The 22249-nt window shown below is 42.7% G+C and overlaps 1 protein-coding gene across 2 annotated transcripts in view; it reads left to right on the plus strand.

Annotated features, from left to right (window-relative positions):
• Positions 1-22017, plus strand: part of DENND6B (DENN domain containing 6B) — a 30275-nt gene extending 8258 nt beyond the window's left edge. The window contains exons 2-21 of one of the 2 annotated variants that reach the window (XR_011140874.1): positions 3500-3538; positions 3627-3669; positions 5077-5189; positions 6889-6969; positions 8788-8893; positions 9441-9520; positions 9763-9825; positions 10614-10669; positions 11310-11432; positions 12820-12915; positions 13016-13110; positions 13675-13740; positions 14422-14486; positions 14950-15039; positions 15982-16035; positions 16426-16535; positions 18622-18724; positions 19266-19394; positions 19584-19658; positions 20008-22017. Coding sequence is in view for 1 of the 2 variants with exons in the window: in XM_068941752.1 (XP_068797853.1) it covers positions 3500-3538; positions 3627-3669; positions 5077-5189; positions 6889-6969; positions 8788-8893; positions 9441-9520; positions 9763-9825; positions 10614-10669; positions 11310-11432; positions 12820-12915; positions 13016-13110; positions 13675-13740; positions 14422-14486; positions 14950-15039; positions 15982-16035; positions 16426-16535; positions 18622-18724; positions 19584-19658; positions 20008-20130 (1581 nt within the window). In the remaining variant the exon portion in view is untranslated. The remainder of the gene's footprint in view (positions 1-3499; positions 3539-3626; positions 3670-5076; positions 5190-6888; positions 6970-8787; positions 8894-9440; positions 9521-9762; positions 9826-10613; positions 10670-11309; positions 11433-12819; positions 12916-13015; positions 13111-13674; positions 13741-14421; positions 14487-14949; positions 15040-15981; positions 16036-16425; positions 16536-18621; positions 18725-19265; positions 19395-19583; positions 19659-20007) is intronic. The other variant, XM_068941752.1, reaches the window with a different exon arrangement.
• The last annotated feature ends 232 nt before the right edge of the window (positions 22018-22249 follow it).

Here is a 22249-nt window from a genome sequence, read left to right on the forward strand (position 1 = left end):
AGGCTTCCGAGTGCTCTGGTGCTGCTGCCGTAGAAACAGGCTGTGTCGTGCTCAGAACTGGGCCCTGCGGTTCTGAAATACCCCGTTTCATAAGAGCACTAACTCCTCCCTCCTTAAGCCTTTCCAAACACAGGCACTTTGTGAAGCTGGGGTGACTTTAGAGTGACCAGATGTCACTTTCTGGGATATACTCTTTGTTGCTATGACAGCAGCAGAGCACTCGGCGCTCTTGCAGATATCAACAGCAAAGCTTTAGTGGAAGGGTCTTTTGCTGTTTTCAACAGCACATGTCATCTCCACACTTGTTAATTCAGCATTGATGGGAGAGCTACGTCACAAAGAATATGACATGATTTAAGCCTGTTTGGGCTGCTTCTGAGATTTTTGGGTCCATCAGTGTTTCATTGCTCAGATTAAAGTGTTTGGGCCTGATTTATTTTTTTCCATAATGCTGAGCAGATAGCTCCAAATGAAATATATGCTTAGGTCCTCTTAAACTTGGGCCCACAGTATTCTAGTAAAGCAGCCAAGAGCCATCAGTATCCCCTTCTGAAGATTTTGATCTGATTTACTTGCAAAAAGACCTTCAGAAAAGACAGTGTCAGAAGTAGGAGCCTGTCTGGACTCTTGAGCTTGAGTTTAAATCATAACCAAGCATTGCAGAAAGCATGACACTAAGATTCCTGCACTTGATGAATCAGTGTCAGATATGCAGGTCTCTGTTCCTGGTGTATACGTTATTAAAAGAGAATTAATAAAATCAATGGTCATTAAATTAGTCATAACCACAAGGATTTATTCAGTTGTTCAATGCGAAGATACAGCAAGCAGAGAAGTATATCCTCTCCTGTGGTGAAGTTACAACGCCTCCTTTCATGCTTCAGTGTCTAAAAAACACCCATTCTCTAGTCTGTTCTTAAATGTGCTGCCTCATTGCTGTAGCTTGCCTGCGATAATTTTGCTCCTGTGTTTCTGTAGCTTTTCTCTTTCAGTGAAGCTTTATCTGAAGGCTAATCAACGTAATTTCTAATTGTTAATTTGACCTACTCTCTGGAGCTGATTAGATGACCTTGCCAGAGAATCAGTGGGGAATCGTTAGAGCTAGGCAAGCTCGCGCTGTGAACTTTCAGCACTCTGGCATGGTGCCCGTGGTGGCTATTTATAGACTCCTAGGAAGAATCAAGAATTGGAGAGAGCATCTGATTTGAGTACCAGGTGAATCTTGCACTGACCTGAACCAGGGTTACTGCCTGGGAGCTGCAGAGGAAGTCTAATTAGCAGATCTCTGTTTTTCCAGTCATTCAGTGCTGGTCTCTTCCTCATCCGCTTATTTAAAGCCACCTGCAATTTCAGATTGGTTTGGTATTCTTCATCTCCCAGTCAGTAGGGGCTATAAAGGCTGTGCCGTTTACTTCTAGAGATTCGTAAATACTTTAGTTTCCATCCTCTGCCAGGTGACGTGCAACTCAGTATCGCTGTTGCTGTGTCATTTCTCACTTCTCCTGTGTGTGCGATTATTCTGGAGTGCATCTTGCTGGGGCACGGATGTCGATTGCTTGCAATTTCTGCACTTGACTTTGACCTGAAATATCTTGAATTGACTTCTCTTTTATTGAGTCATAGTAAATGCAGAAACAATGTTATCAGCATTTACATAGTTCTGCTACAAAGCTAGAATTTTGACTAGGTGCTTTAAAATTGTTGAAGATATCTTTTTCCACCTGAAATGCTAGATGATAAATTGGGTGTAACACTACTCATCTGCCACTGGTATGCTGACAAAGCATGAATCCTCCAATGTATGCCAGATGTACCTCTTGCTGTACAAAGTAAAGCTTTACTTACAAAGTAAGTTGTCTTTCTAACAACGGATCTCAAATCACTGAGGCTAAAACAATGCCCTGAATCCCTTCCAACTTGCGCTGCTGCCCCATTTTCTTTTTTTCTTGTCTCTGTAAACAGCATCTCTAGCCAACCAGTCACTCAGGTCTGTAACGTAAGCGTTCTCACCCTGAAGGGTAAGACATTTATCCAAGTTTATGTCTAATGCCAGACGTAATGTTTGTTTAACATATGTAGGATATGCTTTTTCTAATTTCTTCACACAGCTAAAACTTTTGTCTAGATTATTATTATCTCACTCTTGATTATTACTGCATCCTTTCCTTTGCCCTTGAGGAGAGCAGTCTTGCCCTGCATGTATCCTTGCAGAAGCTGCCACAAAAGGTGTTCCCCAGTTACTGCTGCTAACGCTCTCTGTGCCATCCCCCACTGATGCTTCTGTCTGTATTTCATCACATCTATGCATGTGTTCATTTTTAAAACGATTCTCCCTCTGTCCCTACTGTCTGTCTGTCTTATTTCATTATCGCGAAATCTGTTTTTACCTCTGACCAGCTCATGATGCCAGCCTTCCTCACTTATTTTCATTTTCTCCCCCACTGCCTCTCATTGTGGAAGGAACTCTGTAAGGATACTTGTGATTTTTCAAATCCTTCCTTGAAATGACTTTTTGCTACAATAGCTACCAAAATTTGTTAGTAGATTCTTGACATGCTGAGACTACTGCTTAGCTGCATCTTTATGTCTGTTTTCTTACACTCTTGTGCCTGCTTGAATTTTATTATTCTTGCTGAAATTGCATTTATATATAAGCTTTTAGAGGAAGAGGCTTTTTCCTGTATTTGTCTAGCATATTGCATAATGAAGTCCTGATTCATGACTGAGATTCTTATGTGCTTGGGTAATAGGACTAATTCCCATTGAGTGTACATCACAGTTCTGCAGGTGTTTAGTGTAAAGTCAAATTTACAACCTTTCCTGTTCTGTTGTGATCATGAGGTATGCTATCCTTTGTGAAGTTTCAGAATATTTGGCATTTTTAATGACTTGTAAGTGACTTTAACAAGGTTCAAAAAAATCAAAACAAAAAATGATCCCTCCCCCAAACAGTAGTCAGAAAAGCACAAAGCGCAAAACTTTCTATATAGAACGTTATTTTGAGCAATTTGTGAACTTGTATTTAGGTACAAAACTCAATATGAATACATTTCAGGCTTGGGGCTTGGAGAGGAAGTAAATACACTTTAACATAATCTCAGTCAGTATTGAAATAGTCCTGTTCTGCCTGCTTTAGAGAACACAGGTGTTTGCACATCAGTAATCTGTGCAGTGAAGTTACCAAATAGGTAGTGGGTTTTTTTTTTTTGTTCCCTCAGCTGTCAACTCCCAAGTTAAAATATAAGCTATTCTGCCTGCCTGCCTGCAAATCTACTACAATAAATCGAACTTTAGTGATCGGCTCAGTGCAGTAGGCTATCAACAGTCAGATTTTAAGTGGTTAGGTATACTTGCTCGTAGGATATGCTATTTGGGGAAGAATAAGGCACTTATGATATGGAAGCAATTTTTGTAGACCTAGGTAGAAGTGTTGGGGAACCACTTCCCACTTCAGCTGTAGCTGAAGTCTACAGCTTATTGTTTCTTGTCTCTTTTGCAGTTGGTGTATCCTTATGACTTCAGATTAACAGAAAAAGAGGTACAATCTTTTTTTTTGTTTTCTGTTTTTAAAGATACTGGGCAGTGGTGATGGAGAATTTTTTATTGTATGTTTTTGTTTGTTGCAGAAAACTAGTATCTGCTACTTGTCCTTCCCAGACTCCTACTCAGGTAGGTAGCATCTGTTGGCCTTGTCTGCTGTGTGCGGCGTGGTTCTTTGCCATTATGAAAGAAATGGATTCATGATGGAAAGAGTGAGTCATCGTCTCTAATGCAGCAGAGAGTGATGGGCTGTATCTTCTAGAATCATGACATCAAGGAACACCCAGCTCTGAGGTCTGAAGAAAGAGACTTCCTTTCATTCTGATTGCTCTCTGGATACAGAGTCTGTGATCTAGCAGGTGATGAGGTGACTTCTCAGTAGGCTTGCATGCTCATGCTTCACCCATGCCAACAAAATACAAAAAGTAATCGCAAAGGCTGCTTCCTGAGATTTGCAGCTGTCAATTCTGTCAGCATTTCTTTGCACGTGAGTGAAGAGCTCAGTGAAAGGAAATAGATGGGAAGAGGATGCCTTCACAACAGAAGTATTTCCAAAGTTTATATTTATAAATCAGAGAGGTGGCAATAAGAAGTAAACATGTTAATTTATGACCAATACCTATTTCTTAAAGACTGGATCCTGACTGTTAATTTTCTACAGCTTTGTCCAGTTTAGTTTTAAATATTTTAAGGATGGTACTTTTGTTAGTTTCTCTGAGCTAGGTACACATTCAGGCTAATTATTCCTCTGAATAAAGTCAATTATTTACTATTAGTAATATTTTCATAATACACCCAACAGTCTCTTCCCTTCCTTGGAGCATAGCATCTGCGGACAGTGGGAAGGGAGTATGTCCGCTTACCCCTTTGTGGCACCTAAACCTGTTTATCCCTGGTTATTGTTCAACAAACTGAGTGCGTTCAACTTTCCTCATAACTGACTTCCTTTGTAAGTGCTCAGCCCTAGTCTTTTTGTCCATCCCATCCAATTGATGAGCTCTCCTGAGGGGGTCATGCTTTTTTTTTTTTCCTGCTATGCAAAGTATTCGTAGTGCGGGGAGTGAGTGACGTAATATGACCTGGGAGTTTCCCAGCTGTGGTCCTCAGCTAGGTCATTTGCTAGAAGTATTGTGCAGGGATCTGTTGTTCAGGTCAGTATTCTTGTGGTCTTAGATTAAGGCTGTGTGTAGGTTTTTTCAGTATGATGGATAAGAGGTGGTGTCTGCAGCAACTCAGCATAGGTGATACTGACTGATGTCTGTAAGTTTCCTAGCAATGACCTGACAAGGTGTAACCCAATGATAACAGTTCTTGCGTTCAGAGTCCTTCCTATCTAGTTCAGAGTCTACGAGTCCCTCCTGTCTTGTGCTGGATTTTTGGGGTTCCTTTATGGTGTTGCTCTCCACTTTACGTGGAATTTTTGAATTTCTTGTAAATCGGTGTCTCTTCTTTTGTCGGTGTTTCGGATATCAACAGTTTCCAGCCTTCTCCTTACTGAAACTTCTTCCTGAGCATTTGCAATCTTTTCTGTCTCAGGTGGCCTGGGGGATACTCAGTTTAGCTTCCGCCTTCGTCAGTCTGGGGGACAGAGGACCGCTCATTATGAGGATGATGGCGAGTACAATAGAGAAGCGCCCCTAACACTACAGGTCAGTTGCACTTCAGTGCACTACTTTTATGTGCAAAGTAAACAGTAGTGTTACTGGGTTTAAAATCCAAATACGCTTTTGGATTTGTGCTCTTTATGCGTAGATAATTTTTTTCTGGATCTTTTCCCAGGCCATGGGAATAGTCCAAAAAGCTGAAAGCTTTCAGCGTAAGGACTTATTTCCACATTAATACACATAGCGGGCTGTGTTGTTGATAGTCCCAATTATTCTGAGAGATGAAACTGAGTCTGGAGGAGACCAGATTAGAGCGATGGTCATGTCTAGTCATGGGAAGGGATAAAGGTTAGAAGCCTGAGGACCTGCAATAGAGTGCACGGCCACCCATGCAAACTACCACGAGGCAAGACAAGGTGTGAATATCCTTGTCTGTGGTAAATAAGAGATGTTTAACTTTTTGGTTGAGGTATGACAGTTCTTTTCACTTATTGCAGGATGCATGTATGTAAAAACAGCCAGAGTACTTAGTATGGTACAAATCCACGCTTGGCTTGCTGCACGCTGGCTGGTTTAACCATACCTGAGCGCTAATATCAGGAGTGTCCATTTGGTTTTTTTTCCATCAATGAACTATCTGTTCACTTCACGCAGAGGAGGGATGTACTGAGCGCAATTACTTCTCTTACTAGTGCAGATGGCCATCAGATCAACTTGTTCTCTTTCTCCTTTTTGTCAGATGAGATAACACTTCCTGTGCCTTTTAACGCTTCTGAAATCCCTTTGTGATATGCTTTAAGAAATATATTGCTGGTCTGAGAGGGAGTGGGAGGATTTATTTTCCTAAATACTAGTATGAAGATTTTTCGTTTTGCATGCATCTTTGTTGCTTTGTAGCAGTCAGTAAAAGGAGGCTGCCTCCTAGATTCACCTGACTTTAAAGGAGTAAGGCAAGCAAAACTATCAAGCTACTGGGTTCTGCTGTGGGGAAAATAATGTTTGAAAAGGGAAAGGTGCCTTAATCTGTGAGTCCTATGATGCCTCAAGAAATGAAATTAAGGATGATTTAGGTGTTTGGAACTGAAATCTATTCCTTCTCTTCATGTTTGTGGGAATTTAGAGGGCCTAGAGTGTTTGAAATGATCACTGGGGATTTGTATTAAAATCTGTTAGTTTTCATTAATGCTCTGAAAGTCATCATTCAGCTTTGTGCTGTAGCCTTCATCCTTAGTGAAGTTTGACTGATATTGCCTTAAATGCCTAACTAAAGAGGAGTGCGACTGGTGCAGCTCAGGACATTTCCTCCTCTCAGAAGATGATGTATTGCTTCCTCAGCAATACATTATCCTCTAGCTGGGGAAAGAAACTGACTGTTAGACCAGATCGGTATGTGGTAGCATGGAGTGCCAGGATTAGCCCACTGGAATGGCTCAGTTGCTCGTCTTAGTGGAAACTTCAATTAAGCCTTTGATGACTGCCTTGAAGAAGCTACAAAAAGGGGCTAGTGAAAGACACTACTTTGAGGCTACCTTTTTTCGTGAATTTAGTTGGTTGTATTTCCTCTTATCTTCCCACTGGGTAAACTCTCCCGGGTAGGCAAACATGGATAGTTTTGAAAATAGGAGGTAGTACTGTAATTGTATCATAGCGAGAGTGAGGTACATTGTTTGGTCAGTGGCTGGAGGGAGTTTGGCAATAGCAGTAATAGGTTTCTTTATAACAGTATTGTTGGCCTCTCTTGCAGCGGGAGTCAGCTCATTACTTTGGTTATGTATACTTCAGGCAAGTCAAGGACAGCTCAATGAAGAGAGGTTATTTTCAGAAGGTGAGTACTGAAACCAGATAGCTTGCTGCTCTCAACTGGTATGTAGCTGTAAAAAGGCACCTATCCATAGCTGTAAAGTAGCACCGCTTCCTACGTGACAACCACAGTGTTTCTGTGGGAAACAGCAAGGGTCACTGAGAACAGGAGTATGTGGAAAAGGCAGTTCCAAACAAGCTTGGATGTGGTTGCCATGGTGTGTTAATCACATGAGCAGCGACCTGCAGTGTCTGAATCATGGGATCCTCAAGTACTTAAGCACTCCCTTTAGTATGTGCTCCTAGTGTCACAGATACCGAGACAATATACTTTATCGTTGTAGTCTCTGCTCGTTATAACATAACTTGACCCTTATTATTGTGTTAATCTTTACTCTTCCTAGTAGCCATCTGGGGATAGATTTCCTGCTGGGCTGATTGCTTCTAACTAGTGGCAGTGACGCTGCTGTTACCTCACCAACCTTGTCATTTGTCATAAATTGCTTTGATACAGACATTGACAAAATTAATATAAACTTCATGTTTATTTCAGTAGAAAAATGCAATTTGCTTAGTGTTATTCAGACCGATAGGTATAATCACTGCCTGAACGAGAGCAGAATTTCAGAATCTTTCTAGAGAAGGAAGATGTTTTGCTTTGATCCTATGATCCATTTTTTCTCTGTGGATCCATGGAATTATGCTTCCAGTAGTGATATTTCACATCAAAAAATAAAACGCCACCCTACCAAACAAAAGAACTTTGAATACCTGCTGTTCAAAGAGCAATGCTTTATGATAGGTCAGTCTGGTAACTTGTTGGAAAACGGGGCGGCTATTCTGTTCCAGCAGTTACTGGCCTGCTGTGCTTTCTCTCATTCGTCTCTAGGCAGTAATATGGAGTTTCTTTCTAAGAGACTTGCTAATAAGAAATCTGTTTCATCAGCTCTGGTAAAGCAGTGGGTTGATCGTTCAAAAAGTTAGAGGATAACGGGAAAACTGGACAACATGGGTACCCAATGAACAGATATTTATACCAGGATAATGTGCTTGCTCTTTGATAGACTTAAAGTAGTGGGTGCCTTACATTCTTGAATAGAGTGTGCTTGGATGTTCTTTTATTTCAAATGTCAAAAGTTTTGAATCGGAAAGGAGGTGTTCAGTTGAGGATTGTAGAAATATTCGCTGGATCCTAATTAATGCATTCATTAATGATTAGAGAAGGAGAATAACCAGCATAATAATGAAATCCTCGATGGGACTGAATTGTAAAAGTTATAAAAACTAGTAACATATTCCATAAAGAAACATTAGGAAGAAGCCCCCCCTCCCCCCCGCCCAAATGTATCACTGGAAACAAATTAACATTATTTCAAGTTATTTTGTTTATGTTTTTCTCCCCAGTATTCCTTTATTTTGTTTATCTTCCTAATCTCTGATTTAATGGTCTGATCCTTTGCACTTTTCTGTCTGTTAGTGTTGTTTTGGTAGCTCTGAATATGTCAGCAATTTATTTTTCTTTTTCCTTTAGCTGATCTTTTGCTGAGTCACAGACTCACCCCTCCTAGTTGCAGTGGCTCCCTTGCAGAAGCTGCCAGCTGTACTTATTTATTTATTAATCAAAATACTCCTTGTGGATACCCAGAGTCTCCCTAAACCTGAAGACTCAACTACTAGATAACTAGCAAGAATTCTACTGGTAAAGGCGGTGCTGCTTTGGAGTTCCTGCATGTTGTTGATGTTGGTTGTTTAACTGTTGCCCTCTAGTAAGCAATGTAGGTGTATGGAGTGCTAGAAATAATCACGACAGGGCAGTTCTGACTCCTAAATGTATGTTTTTCAGTCTTTGGTGCTAGTGTCGCGCCTTCCATATGTGAACTTGTTCCAGTCATTGCTGCAACTGATTGCACCGGAATACTTTGATAAGCTGGAGCCGTGCTTGGAGGCAGGTGAGCAATCAGACCCTAAGGGGGACAGTTTGCATATTGAAATGTTTCAGTAATTTTATAAGGAGACTCCTGAAAGACAGCTGAAATGTTCCAAATTAGTTCATTCTGAAACAATTTCCAACAGCGAGAAGAACTATCATCCAAGTGGTTAGCTTGTCAAAATTATAAACAGCTGTAAAGGATGCTTTAATGGGAAACGTCTGACAATCTTAATAGATGAACTGTCAGTTTTGCATACAGTGTATTCCCAAAGAGGAAAAAATTGCTAGTGTTACATCTCTTTCTAGGTCTTTATTGCACTATTCAACTTAATCATGATTTGTCAACAGGGTAGTGCTGCTGCTCTGCACTGGAAGTGGTAGTGCAGATGTAAGTCTGATGCCTGACCTAATTGTGCACAGTTATTTGATGTATTGTTTTTTGGAACTAGCCAAGAGATGCGAGAGCAGGGAGCGAGTGACAAGTAAATGGGCAGAATTCATAAGAACAGCTGGATTGTTTTTGGATTAAGTCTTTTTTTTTTTTTTTCCTGCTTGTATCCCTGCAGTGTGCAATGAGATTGATCAGTGGCCACCTCCTGTGCCAGGGCAGACTTTGAACCTTCCAGTGATGGGAGTTGTAATTCAGGTACTTGTTGGTGATGATATGTACTCAAGCAGCAGACTGAGACAAACTGGAAAGTGGCACATCTATTCTCTTCTCTTCTGGATGTTAACATTGATGTTGACTCTAGATTCTTTCCCTTTACTCCTAATGCCTGCACAATTAGAATAGATAATTGAGGAAGTTTTCTTAAGTAGGAGCTTGTTAGGGACAGCAAAGTGAATCCTTCTCCCTGGATAACCTGTCTGTTCTTATTTGTAATCTAGGTGAGAATCCCATCCAGGGTGGATAAGCCAGGATCAAGCCCACTGAAGCAATTTAATCAAGAGGTGAGATGGAGTGTGAGATGAAACAAGCCAGTGATGAGCAGAACCTAGATTACTAAGTAAGGAGGATGTAGAAGAAATGGAACAATTTAGGCCTTGTCCCATTTGGAGCCCCACTGTCCTGGGATTGATGTAGTTTTCAGCTACCCTTCTAGTTCAAACTGAAGCACTCACACCTGTGCCTTTCAGAATAGGAACCTCTGCACAGAATTTAAGTGTACTTTAAGTTATACACGTATATTTTTTCACAGTTTCCTTTTATTTACCTTTGCCTTTCCTGGGAATCCATGCAGAGGTAGACCTCCAAGAGATCCTACCTTAGTCTCCTATGTAACTTTGCAGCTCTAAGTATCTTTATAACTTTGACTATCTCGATTCCTGTTCGTTTTATCTTTTCCTTTTTCCCCTCCCTTTGAATAGTGTTGTCACCTTTCACACATTTCTGAGCTTTCAGCACCCACAATACCAAGCCCTTACTGTCTTTATCTGTATCTTGAGCTCTGCCTTTAGACAGAGGAAACTATAGAAAATAAAGGAACAGACTTGGAAAGTCACATCTTGAGAAGGAGGAGTTCTTGGCTATCTTCTGAGAAAGGAGATTCACTTGGGCTTTGAATGTACCATCCAGATCTGTTCCTGGCTCATATCTCCAAGCGTTAACCTTCTTCTCTTCTTTTTATTTTTATGCTTACTGTGGAGGGAACTACTTTGTGATTGGTGTGGGCAGTTGATGGCATTTCAGTCAAATTGCTTCCATTTACTAGCAGGTTTTTTTTTCCTTCCTTATTTAGAATCTGTTACCAGCCCCACTGGTTCTCCCCAGTATTCATGAACTGGATCTTTTCAGGTGAGAGCTAACATCCCTACAATGTTCTTCTCCCCATCCGCTTTCCCTCCACACCATGCAGAGTATCCTCTAGATCACTGGGATAGTGAAGACATCAAATGAGGGATCAAAAATTTTTGCTTTTCGGAGTGTTATCTGGAATACTGGGCTTGTGGGGCCTGTGCGGTATTTAAACCTGTGTTTACTGTCCTTAACAAATCTGCCTGGATCCTGGTTAGAGGAGTTTTGTTTTTTTTTTTTCCTTGACCTCAGCTGGCAATCAGCTTAAGTCCTGAAGCCTACACATTGTGCTTCTGAACCAAACTTTTCAGCACTGTAGATGCTATTCTAATGAAGATATATCTGTTCTAATCCTCAGGCACTTTATTTTGCTCCGATGAAAAAAGAATACCGAGAGAAATATAATCCGCAGGTTGCTTTACATTGCTTAGAGCATTTCCTTTAACACGTATAAAAATGGTTGAGTAGCAGCATGCATAAAGACATGTGGTGTTCTGTTTGCAGGATACTAAAACTCCATCCTAGATATCAAAGGTCCAGATAGCGGCAAATCTGGATATGCTTATATGCATTACTAGAGTCTGATCTTTTCTGAACTGCACTTCTAACCTCAGCTTGTCATTCCTCCTTTCACTAATAGATGTTTCCAGCCAGTGTTAATTCATATCCAGATGTTATGGGAGCTGATGTTACTAGGAGAGCCAATTGTTGTAATGGCACCATCCCCGACAATTTCTTCGGAAATGGTTCTGGCACTTACCAGGTAATGCCCTTGAATTCTGAGACATAAATAACTATAATACATTCTGGCAGTTCTCTTTTGGATTCACTCTTCTGCCAAATCAGTTGTGTTAGATTTAGTTTGCCTATGAGAGCATGCAAGGTGGGGTATAGCTCAGTGGCAGAGCATTTGACTGCAGATTAAGAGGTCCTCGATTCAAATTCGGGTGCCCTTTTTTGGGACCAGATACACCCTCAACAAGTTTGCAGATGATACAAAAATGGGAGGAGTGGCTAGTATAACAGAGGGCTGTGCTGCCATTCAGAGGGACCTGGACAGGCTGGAGAAGTGGGCAGAGAGGAGTCTCGTGAAGTTCGATACAGGGAAGTGCAAAGTCCTGCCTCTGGGGAGGAATAACCCCATGTACCAGGACAGGCTTGGGGGCTGACTGGCTGGAGAGCAGCTTTGTGGAGAAGGACCTGGGAGTCCTGACCTGGTGGACACCAAACTGAATACAAGCCAGCAATGCACCATCTCGCTAAAGGCTAGCGGCATCCTGGGCTGCATTAGGCAGTGTTGCCAGCAGGTCGAGGGAGGTGATCCTTCCCCTCTACTTAGTACTGGTGAGGCTACGCCTGGAGGGCTAGGTCCAGGTTTGGCCTCCTCAGTACAAGGGAGACATGGAGCTGCTGGAGCAAGTCCAGTGAAGGGTTGTAAAGATGATGAAGAAACTGGAGCATCTCTCGTACGAGGAGAGGCTGAGAGAGCTGGGACTGTTAAGCCTGGAGAAGAGAAGACTCAGGGGGATCTCATCAATGTTTATAAGTATTTGAAGGGAGGGTGTCAAGAGGATGGGGCTTTCATTGGTGCCCAGTGACAGGACAAGCACCAGTGGGCCCAAACTGGAGCACAGGAAATTCCAGATGAACACAGAAAAACACTTCTTCACTGCGAGGGTGACAGAGGACTGGAAAAGGTTGCCCAGAGAGCTAGTAGTGTCTCTATCCTTGATGGTATTCAACACCCAACTGGGCACAGTCCTGGGCACTGTGCTCTAAGTGACCCTGCTTGAGCAGGGGTGTTGGACCAGGTGATCTCCAGAGGTGCCTTCCAACCCCAACTATTCTGTGAATCCCTGAAGAAACAGCATAGCAAGAAAGTATTGCTTGTATTCCGTCAACTGTAGGAAGAGAAGAGTAAAAGTGAGTCTCCCTTGTTGGGAGACCTGAAAGTTCATAGACCAAATGCAATTTTTCATTCCTTCCACCTGAGGATCCTCATCTGCCCAGCTTTGAACTCTGCTTTAGGAACAGTCCCAGCCTGGAACTTCTCCATATCATTACCTCTATCAGGTTATTAACCTGATGCAAACTCTTATCCTCCTCTTTGAAGTTTATAAGGCAACTATTCTCTACGTCTGTTCTTACAGCTGTCTTGCTCCACTGAAGTACTGTTGTGACTACCGTCCCTATTTCACTATCCATGATAGTGAATTTAAAGAGTACACCACCAGGACACAAGCTCCGTAAGTAGCCAATAGAGCCTTGCTACTCACTTGCCACCATCTGTATGAAGGAAACTGTGAGATTAGCATGGTCCAGATTTCTCCTTTTTTCTCTTTCTAGGCCAAACATCGTTGTGGGAGTCACAAACCCTTTCTTCATCAAAACACTCCAGCACTGGCCACACATTCTTCGGGTTGGAGAGCTCAGAATGTCAGGTAAGGGTGGAATCAAAGTCCTGTTGTGCTGCTGGACCTTGTCACAGATTAGCACTGAACTGACAGTTGCAGTGCTGGCAGTCATTTTGCACATCTTCGTTCCTGTGAGAACTGAGAAACCAAAAAGAACGTTTGGCTCTGTTGATGGGCAAGCTTGGTATGAACAATGGTGAAGGCAAACTGTTGAGAAGATAACTTGCTGTGATTTTTATGAAGCACTAAGAAAATGAAAATCCTTTCTGGACAGGAAAGAGAAAATTGCATAGACAAGAAGGTCTTGAGAGATAAATTCCAGTTATTATCTATGAAGCCAAGAAAGCTGCCTCACTTTGGGCTGAAGAGTGCTTTTTTTGCAATGACTCCCTAACACCTTCCTAGTTCAAAATTTTAGCGGAGAGTTGGCAGATGAGAAGACTCGTGTGAGGACGGAGTTGAGGGAGGATATGATTTAAGATGTACAAATATAGCAGTGGATGTTCTTGGTCACAAAGTCTCTCGTGTGCATGCTGTGGCTATGAGGATAGATTCAGAGCCTGAACTATTTGCTTTGGGGTCTTTCCACAGGAGACCTGCCCAAGCAAGTTAAGGTGAAGAAGCTAACCAAACTAAAAACTCTAGACACAAAACCAGGTAACTCCTTTTTTCAGACATAGTTTAATTTTGTTTACTCTTTCACCTGGGCAATTTTGTATGTTTTGCAGGGACGCGAACATTGCGTACATTATTCTTCATATCTAAACAAATGGACATTTTGGTGTTGTTACCTTCTCACGCTTGATCAAGCTACACAGTCCCTTGTAGTGGCATCCACCACCTAATGCAGAAAAGCTGTGCATCTCTTTGTTCTGAGATTGAAAAGGCCCTATAAATGGAATGAGCAAATTATTTTAGTGTTGGGAAAGAGGAATTTTAATTTTCTTTTTTTTGTTTTATATATCTATTTTTAGATGTGATGGGAGTCAAAGGAACTTGCTAACCTAGATACAGCCATCTGTCACTAAGCTAACTGCTCAACTCAGATCTAGCCATAAGTTGACTCCCAGTAGTTATCTCAGCATAGCATAGGAAGGTCCTTGAGCTAGTTTAGAGTCCTTTAATCCTGCTGTGAGTACTGGCTGCCTTAGCAACTTTATGATCTTGGGAGGCCTTAGTAATTAACCCCCAAACACACACACCTGGCAATTGTTACACACAATTTCATTTCTGTTATCCCTGGACTGTGTAATGGGACCTCCTCTAGATATATGAGCAAAGACTTGTTTCTAACTTCTGGGATTTTTTTGGTTTTGTATTTTTTTTTTTCCACTCTAGGAATCTACACCTCTTATAAAACTTTTCTTCACAAAGACAAAACGCTGATAAAAAGATTATTAAAGGTAAACATTTCTAATTCTATCCCACATCCTGTATATCATTATGGGAAGATTGTTCTAGCAGCCTGGTTTGAACAGTCAAAACCCTCCAAAAGGAGCAGACTTTTCTTTGATCCGATATCTTCCATTTCGGTTTGATCTTAGTGTGTAATTTGATTTTAGTGTTGTAGTGGTTTAGTCCAGTATACCTTGAACATATTTGTTCATGCTAGTTTTAAAACTTTTCACTTGATATCATGGGTTAAACCCTGGAACTATGGTGACCTAAGTGAGAGCAATCATTGTCAAGAAAGGGTCTGCAAAATCGGTTTCTAGTAGTGAAATGTGAGTGACATCTTTAACCAGAGTGCAGAGTGTGTATTTTGAGCAGTACAGTCTCCTAGACTGCTTATGGGCTGGTTGCTTATAGTTGCAGTGTGTGCAAGTTCTGTGTCCGTCTCTGTGAACGCCCTGCTTGTGTTTGCAGGGGATTCAGCGGAAACGCCCGTCTGAAGTCCAAAGCGCCCTTTTGAGGCGTCACCTCCTGGAGCTCACCCAGAGTTTCATTATTCCACTGGTAAGTTGAGCAGAGACTTGTCAGTGTGGTGTAAGGGTGAGGGGAGATGAGCAGGAGATGCCTGAGTGACAAGTTTGTACTCACCCTCTTTTATTCACCCGTGACTGAGCATCTGTAATAGAGTCAGGATGTGGCACTCTAGAGATGTTTTACTCCTTGGAAAAGAATAAATGTCTCTTGATTGCGAATTTCAATAATTAGCATAAAAGTCTGCAGGCTGGATATTCAGCACTTCATGTGTAAGGATAGAACAGTGTTTGTTTCCTGCAATGCAGGGATAGTTTTCCCCTGTGGTTTGATTCTAATGCTAATTCTTTGATTCTAAAGGCTAATTCTTGCCACAGGGTAGTCAAAGCAGACGTATAGGGAAGGGACAGGAGCCCCGGATGTTGCCCTTTTGCTGAAACGCCTGGAGTCCAACCCACTGCCAGTGGGAACCCCTCTCTTCTGGTTCTGAAAAGCTCTGCTGTAGAGCTTAAGAGGCCTGTCCATGGAGTGATAGCCGTCCTAAGGCAGATTTTAAAAAATGCTTTATTTCAAGGCCTTTCCTGTCTCATCCCACTAGAAAGCTGCCAGTACCTTTTGATGATTGTGCAGTGGACACGTTATGCTCCTCCACACTCTTTTCTATGTCACCTTATGAGGAAGTAAATGGGAGGACAGAGCATCTTCTCAGATTCTAGTCCCTCCTGCCAGCTTCTTCCCTTCTCATTTGGCCTGCTTAGAATTCTTGCAGCATGTAGTATCCTGACCTAACTCCTGGTGGGAAAAGAGCAAGCTGGAAAACTTAGGCTCATGTAAATGATACACAGCTATAAAGGAAAAGTGAGAGATACTAGGAGGGCTGTGCCTGTGACGCATTGGAGAAGATCTGAACGCTTGGTGACCATGCAAGAGGCTTCCTGATTGTTCTAACATCTGTTTTTTGGTGTTTCTTCTTAGGAGCATTATATTGCAAGTCTGATGCCCCTGCAGAGAGCCATTACTCCATGGAAGGTATGTTCAGTTTTCCAGGCTCTTGTGCTTCCTTTTGACCGCAGGGATTGGGAATAGTTATGTCATATGCTGATCACGTACTCTGACACACTGCAAACCTCCCTGATTGAAGGAAGAAGGCTATTGCTCCTTTTTAAAAAAATAAATAAATAAAAGTTGAAACAAACATTGGGACAGATGCTTCCTGTTTTGCAGTAATTTTAGCTCAGCTCAGCTATTGCGAATCTGTAATTTGAATTTTACTAGCGTGGCAGGTTAAGATTTTTCATGCATTTTTGATTCTCATAGTTATCGAATCTGTCTTGAGCAGCCTCTTCCGTTATAAATATAAACTGCGTTTTCCTCCAGTTTCTTCTGTGTGCTGTGTAATATGCTCTTTGTGTTGTGCAGAATCCCCCGCAGATTCGTCCGTTCCGACAGGAAGATTTCATGAAGACCCTTGAGCATGCTGGTCCCCAACTTACCTGTGTACTTAAAGGTGACTGGTTAGGCCTCTACAGGTAAGAGTATGGCAATTATTTCTTTAAGGCTTTGTTGCCTTAATAGCAACTCCAGGTTATAAAGAATGTCAAATCCTGAATTACAGTCAGCAGTGAAAAGGGAATTTCAGGACAGAGATTGCTCACCTGAAAAAACCCATGCCTTTGAAGAACTGGTTCAGTAATAATAGCCAGGAAAAGTAAATAAAGGGTAGAAACAGTCCTGTGTTTTATGTAATCTCTTAAATGAGTAGCTACAGTCAGGTTTAGAAGCTGTAAACTCGCTTGCTTCAAGAACATCAGCTAACCCCTCATTGAGGTAGGGGACCCCTCGTTGAAGATGGGGACTTATCTCTGACACCAGCTGTCACTTACTGTCTTCCAGGAAATCTTTCTGTTTCAAGTTTCTGGCCCTTATCAGGGCCTGGGGTAGAAGGATTTGTAAGTCTTCATCCTATGAGTTTGTACAGCATTCAGTACAATGGCCATCTCATTCTGAGTGCAAACAGGCAGTACTATTAGAACATTAAAAGATGCAGTTTCTTCAGAGTGGAATTTAAGAGAGCATATAGAAGAGTTTGCCCATAGTTCTCCTAAAGGACAAATAGGGTAGCACAGACACTCCTTATAGCATGAGTGGGAAAAAGCCAGAAAGCAGGTAACCACTTGGAAGAAAAAAGGGACACGCACTGATGCGGCAAGGGAAAAAATCCAGAAAGTTAGCAGTGACAATAATTATGGATCAGTAGTATATTGTGTAGCTGTGATAACATTTGTACCATTTTATGCTTTAATGTACTCTGCAGAAAACAAAAAATTCTGTTCTTTATGACATGGGTGTGGCAGAGAGATTTAATTTTGGATAGCTAATATTTTGGAAAACAGCAACAAACAACAAGTTGTTTCAATAAATCAGTTGGGGTTTGCAGGGAACTGATGGAGGGGCTTATGCATTCCAGGGTTCTTAACTGTGTGAAATTGTGTACATATACTATTTGTTGCTCTATTCCTAAGTCAAACCCTTAATTAAAAAAAAATCTGTCTGTATCACAGCAGCATTTTGAGATCTTGGCTGAGATTAGGACTCCATTGTGTTGGGGAGAAGGAGCAAGGAAAAGAGTCCTCATGGTCGCAAAAAGAAAATTCACAAACGTCAACCAAGTTCTGCTGATAAAGTGTTCCCTGCAGATAGCCTGAGGAAGAGCGATACTAGGCGGTCGAGTCTCAATAGCGGAAAATGCTGAAATATGACATTTGAGATATCCCAATGCTAATGAAAGACTTTACAAAGAATGTCCTGTTACAGTGCCTGTTCTCTAGCTCTGTATGACATCTTAAACCATCTCATCTTTTTCTTTATCTGCTGCCACAACCCTTATCTTTCAGTTAACAAATTTTAATCCCATTTTGAATTTGATCTAAAATTCTATAACACTGAAATAGAAACAGGTACTGTGCTCTCCACTGCTCACTTTCACAGTTGGATCAGCAAAAATGGAGGTTTATTACTGCGTACTGCACTGGAGAGGTGTAAATTACACATCCTTTGACATAGGCTAACTGATAACTTGTTTATGTAGGAGAAACGTAAACCACCAATTATATGCAGCTTAGATCAATGCCAGCAAGTGGTTGAAAGGTGTAAGCATCAAGAAAGGAGAGGAAATGAGCAGGATACTGCAGAGGAATATGAATTTCGTTCCATGGTTCAACCATCCTAGGTGTTATAGCTCCAAAGGAAAACTGTGCCTAAACAAGGCTGCAGAGGAGCAAAGAGCACCACTTCCACTTGGCTCAGGCTTGAGCTGGTGCAAAGGAGGGTGTGAGACTGGCCGGATTGCCCCTCACGAGCAACAAGCTGCTAAAGCTGCTCAGCTGTATCATGTTAGTGCTTGACAGAACAGAAGCCTCTGGAGTGGACAAGATGCAAAAAGAGCTTATTAGCTCATTATCAGTCCACTTCCCTAATGACACCGTGAATCAGATTGTCTTTTCCTCTCATGTCTATGTCTGCTGTAGTAGGAAGGGAAATCAGCGTGGCATGGAATCACCACACGTCTCTGAATCCTTCTCTGTCCCCTTTTCAATGTCACCTTGCTTCTTGCAGGCGTTTTTTCAAGTCTCCCAACTTTGATGGCTGGTACCGTCAGAGGCACAAGGAAATGACCCAGAAACTGGAAGCCCTTCACTTGGAAGCAATCTGTGAAGCGGTATGTTCCAGCTGCAGGTATTCTAACCAATGCCAACCTTCTCAGGCCTGAAGCCTGGGAGATGAGGGCATTGCTACTTTGCATACTTCTTAATGCATCTTGATTCTGCTCGTGGATGGGGTGCTTTGTGCCCTTAGGAAATACAGTTCTGCCTCGTGACTATCAGTGCACAGGAATAACAGCACATGTGGGGGTCAAGGATATGAACAGTCCAGCTCCCCCACTTTGTCAGCCAATGCAAAACCTGCTTTGGCTGCTTCTGGCAACTATTTTTTCATTCATCAGGCCCTTCCCAAGCCAACTGAGCCCCAGACTGGAAGCATCCTCTGTTGCTGGCTTCCTTAATGCCTAGTGAAAATAGGTAGGAATTTTAGCAGTGACTGCGGTACAGTTTCTTAAATTGAGCAGCTGCTGGGATAGTCCCAGGAGCTCTGGCATCCTGCTCGGGTGCATTTTCAACTGCAGTGCTTGCTCCAGTGTTCAGCAGTGCCAGTCCTCAAGCACAGTGTGGGAATGCCAAAGCTGTCTCCTTTTTTAACAGGCCTGACTCTGGCCCTGGCAGATAGAGGTAAATTCTGAGCACAGCACAAGATTCGTGGTGCTGACTGGAGGAGGGGGACCCTGCACCGTCTGCGTATTGCTGCATCTTTCCTTGATTCTTCTCTTGCAGGCAAGAGCATGATGCTGTCGTGGGCAGAAAACTGGGGAGAGCGCTCTGTCTTGCTCATTTAGGCTTAAGTACTGCAGGCAGAGTTGTGAAAGAGTTTTTATTTTCAGGCTTTGCCTAGGGGTAACTCTTTGAGAAAAGCTCTGTGAAGAAAGAAGGTTCCTGAAGAAAACTGTTCTTCTCTTTCCTTAGAACATTGTGGCCTGGATGAAGGACAAGTCGGAGGTGGAGATTGTAGACCTGGTGCTAAAACTACGTGAGAAGCTGGTAAGTTTTCTTTCCTTTTTCCTGCACTCATTCCTTTCGTTCGATATCTCTGTGGCAGGGAATGATCAGGGACATAGGTCACACTTGATGCTTAGAAAACTTTGTTCCTGCTCCCTGTCTTGGAGAACTGGCAAACGGGACAGTCATGAAATTTTAGTGTTTGCATAACAGAAGATTCAAAGTTCTGTCTCTTCTCATTTCATTAAGGCTGAGGTAACAATTTCCTGTCTGTTATCTCTCGCCCTGAGTAAAGAGCTGACATGAGGTTTGCTCAGCCAGTGGCAAAGCAGGAGGAGGTTTTTGGGGCTGTTTTAAAATTCCTCCCTTTCTCTCCTCTTTCTCCCTGTAGGTAAGAGCCAGGTGCCAGCATCTCCCTGTGAAGGAGGAAACTCTTCAGAGGGTGGGCCTTTATATTGAGACCATCATTGGCTCATTGCCAGAGGATCTCCAGACAGTGCTGCATCACCACTGAGCAAAATGAGGGGACTCTACTGGAGAAGGAAGGGCCCTCCCACCTTATTCCAAGTGTGGACAGCCACAGTTGCATTTGGAAAGGAAACTTCTCTGACATCCAGCTGACATCAGCTGATCTGAATTTTGCTCGTAAACGTGTATGATTTTGAACACGTGAGCATGTAGATCAGAGCTGTAGCAGAAATGGCGAACCATGTGCACTTTTTTCTGCCCAGTCCTGCTTTGAGGAACTGGGTTAGGGATCCGTAAATGAACAACCGTTCCCTGTGTAGCCACACAGGGAGTAGTATGTCCGAAAGTGGCAGGCAGGCTTCCAGCAGCATGTGATAGGCCGTTTGTTGCCCATGTATACACATCAGTCTTTGTCTAGTGCTTGGGCTCTCAAAATTTCAATACCTTCATCCTGCCTACAAGAGGCAGGACCAGTCCTGCGTCGGGAGAGTTGGTTTCCAGGCAGCTCTTCCTGCTAAAGAGAGGGATGCTAGTCCCCAGCATATAGAAGGTGTGAAAAAATTGTCATTGGCTGTTCAGCAGCCTGACTCGTGCCAGGGAGAGCTTCAGCTGTACTGGGAGTGGGAGACTGAATTGCTAGATTTGGAATGCTCTTGTTTTTCTTGTTGTTTCTTGTTTTCACCAAGGCAGAGGTGGAGAGGAAGAAGGGGCAGGTGTACCTGCAGGGAAGAGAACTCTCCAGAAATTGCATGTATGTGCTATGTGAGTAGCAATAGGTACTGAAGATCCACAGAGAGGAAATGGGCTCCAAACACACTTTATTCTGCCTGGAAAATTAAGTCTGTGCACTCTGGTAATGTACAAGAGAGCTGGAACTCTCCCCTGGACAATGAGATATCTAATGTGCAACCATCTCACGTGCCATTGCAGTATGGTGGAGGTTCTCTTCTTTCCAATCTGTCACCCTTGCCAAGTGGAAATCCACACAGTGGCCCGCATGTAGGTGTGCAGGTGCTGCTGCCAGAGGTGCATGCTCACCCTGCTGAGGTCGGGGAGGAGCAGCCTGACAGATCGTTTCAGGCTATGTCTCTCTGCTTAGCGCTACCTGGCTTGCAGGTCTGTCATGCTCCCTTTCACCTCTTGGGAAAGGGTTGAGTATGTGCTTCTGGGATGAACGTATGAAAGACTTGAGGCTCCACTGCCAGTTTTGGATGCAGTTGCCCTCTGCCTGAAAGAGCAGTGTTTCTGTCAGCTGCCCTGGAAATGGATTTACCATAGCCCTGGGGCAGTCTCATAACTACTACTACTGTAATTGTATTTCACCATCTGCCCTTTTGGCCAAGGCCTGAATGTTTGCCTAAAGAACGGTTTTTAGGATGGGTCTGGCAGCCAGTGCCCATCTGTGGCACTCTTCTGTAAAAAGCCCTAGAATGTACCTTTCCACTTAGTAGGAGTGTTCAGCATTTCAGCTGAGACCTGCACAAAGTTGTCTCAGGACCTCTGTAGGCAGTGCCAAGTATTTATGCAGAGGAAACTGTGCTCTTATGTTTCATTAGTAACCTCTGCCCATTGTGGCACTGCCTCTTAATTTATTGGGGGGGTGGGGGGAGCATATCAGTAAGTCACAAGGGTGAATGAACCCTTCCTACGTTTTCCTGCTGAAGAGCAAGGCACAGACAGTGCTGGGACAGTGGGAGGTTACTCTTTCCCACTGCCTCCAGCCGGGAAGCAGCCAAGCGGGAACACACGGGTAGTAGTAATGAATTCTGTACAATACTCCTTACTGGCAGCCCTGCCTGTACAGTGTATATTCTGTATATAGAGTTTGTGCGTGCGTCTGTGCAATAGCTCTGCAGCGACTGTGATGGACTGAAGTACTAATGTATAGTAGAAAATATTAGTTTAAAAAAAAAAAAAAGAAAAATTCATCCAAGCTGTCTCCTGTTTTGGGGTCTCAGTAGGTAATGAGGAGCTTTATTTGTTCAGGAGTCGAGTTTCTCTACAGAGATGCTATTGAGCATGTGTGTCCATGGACGTCAACAGTGTTTTCTCAGTCTCCGTTAGCCATCTCTGCTCACCCTTTCTGTTCGGTACTTCTGTGAGACTGCTCAAAGGACATAGGTGTGCAGTGAAATAAGGGAAGCTTTCACCTGTCCCTAATGTCA

This window comes from Struthio camelus, chromosome 1 (assembly GCF_040807025.1).
Source record: "Struthio camelus isolate bStrCam1 chromosome 1, bStrCam1.hap1, whole genome shotgun sequence".
NCBI classification, from domain to species: domain Eukaryota; kingdom Metazoa; phylum Chordata; class Aves; order Struthioniformes; family Struthionidae; genus Struthio; species Struthio camelus.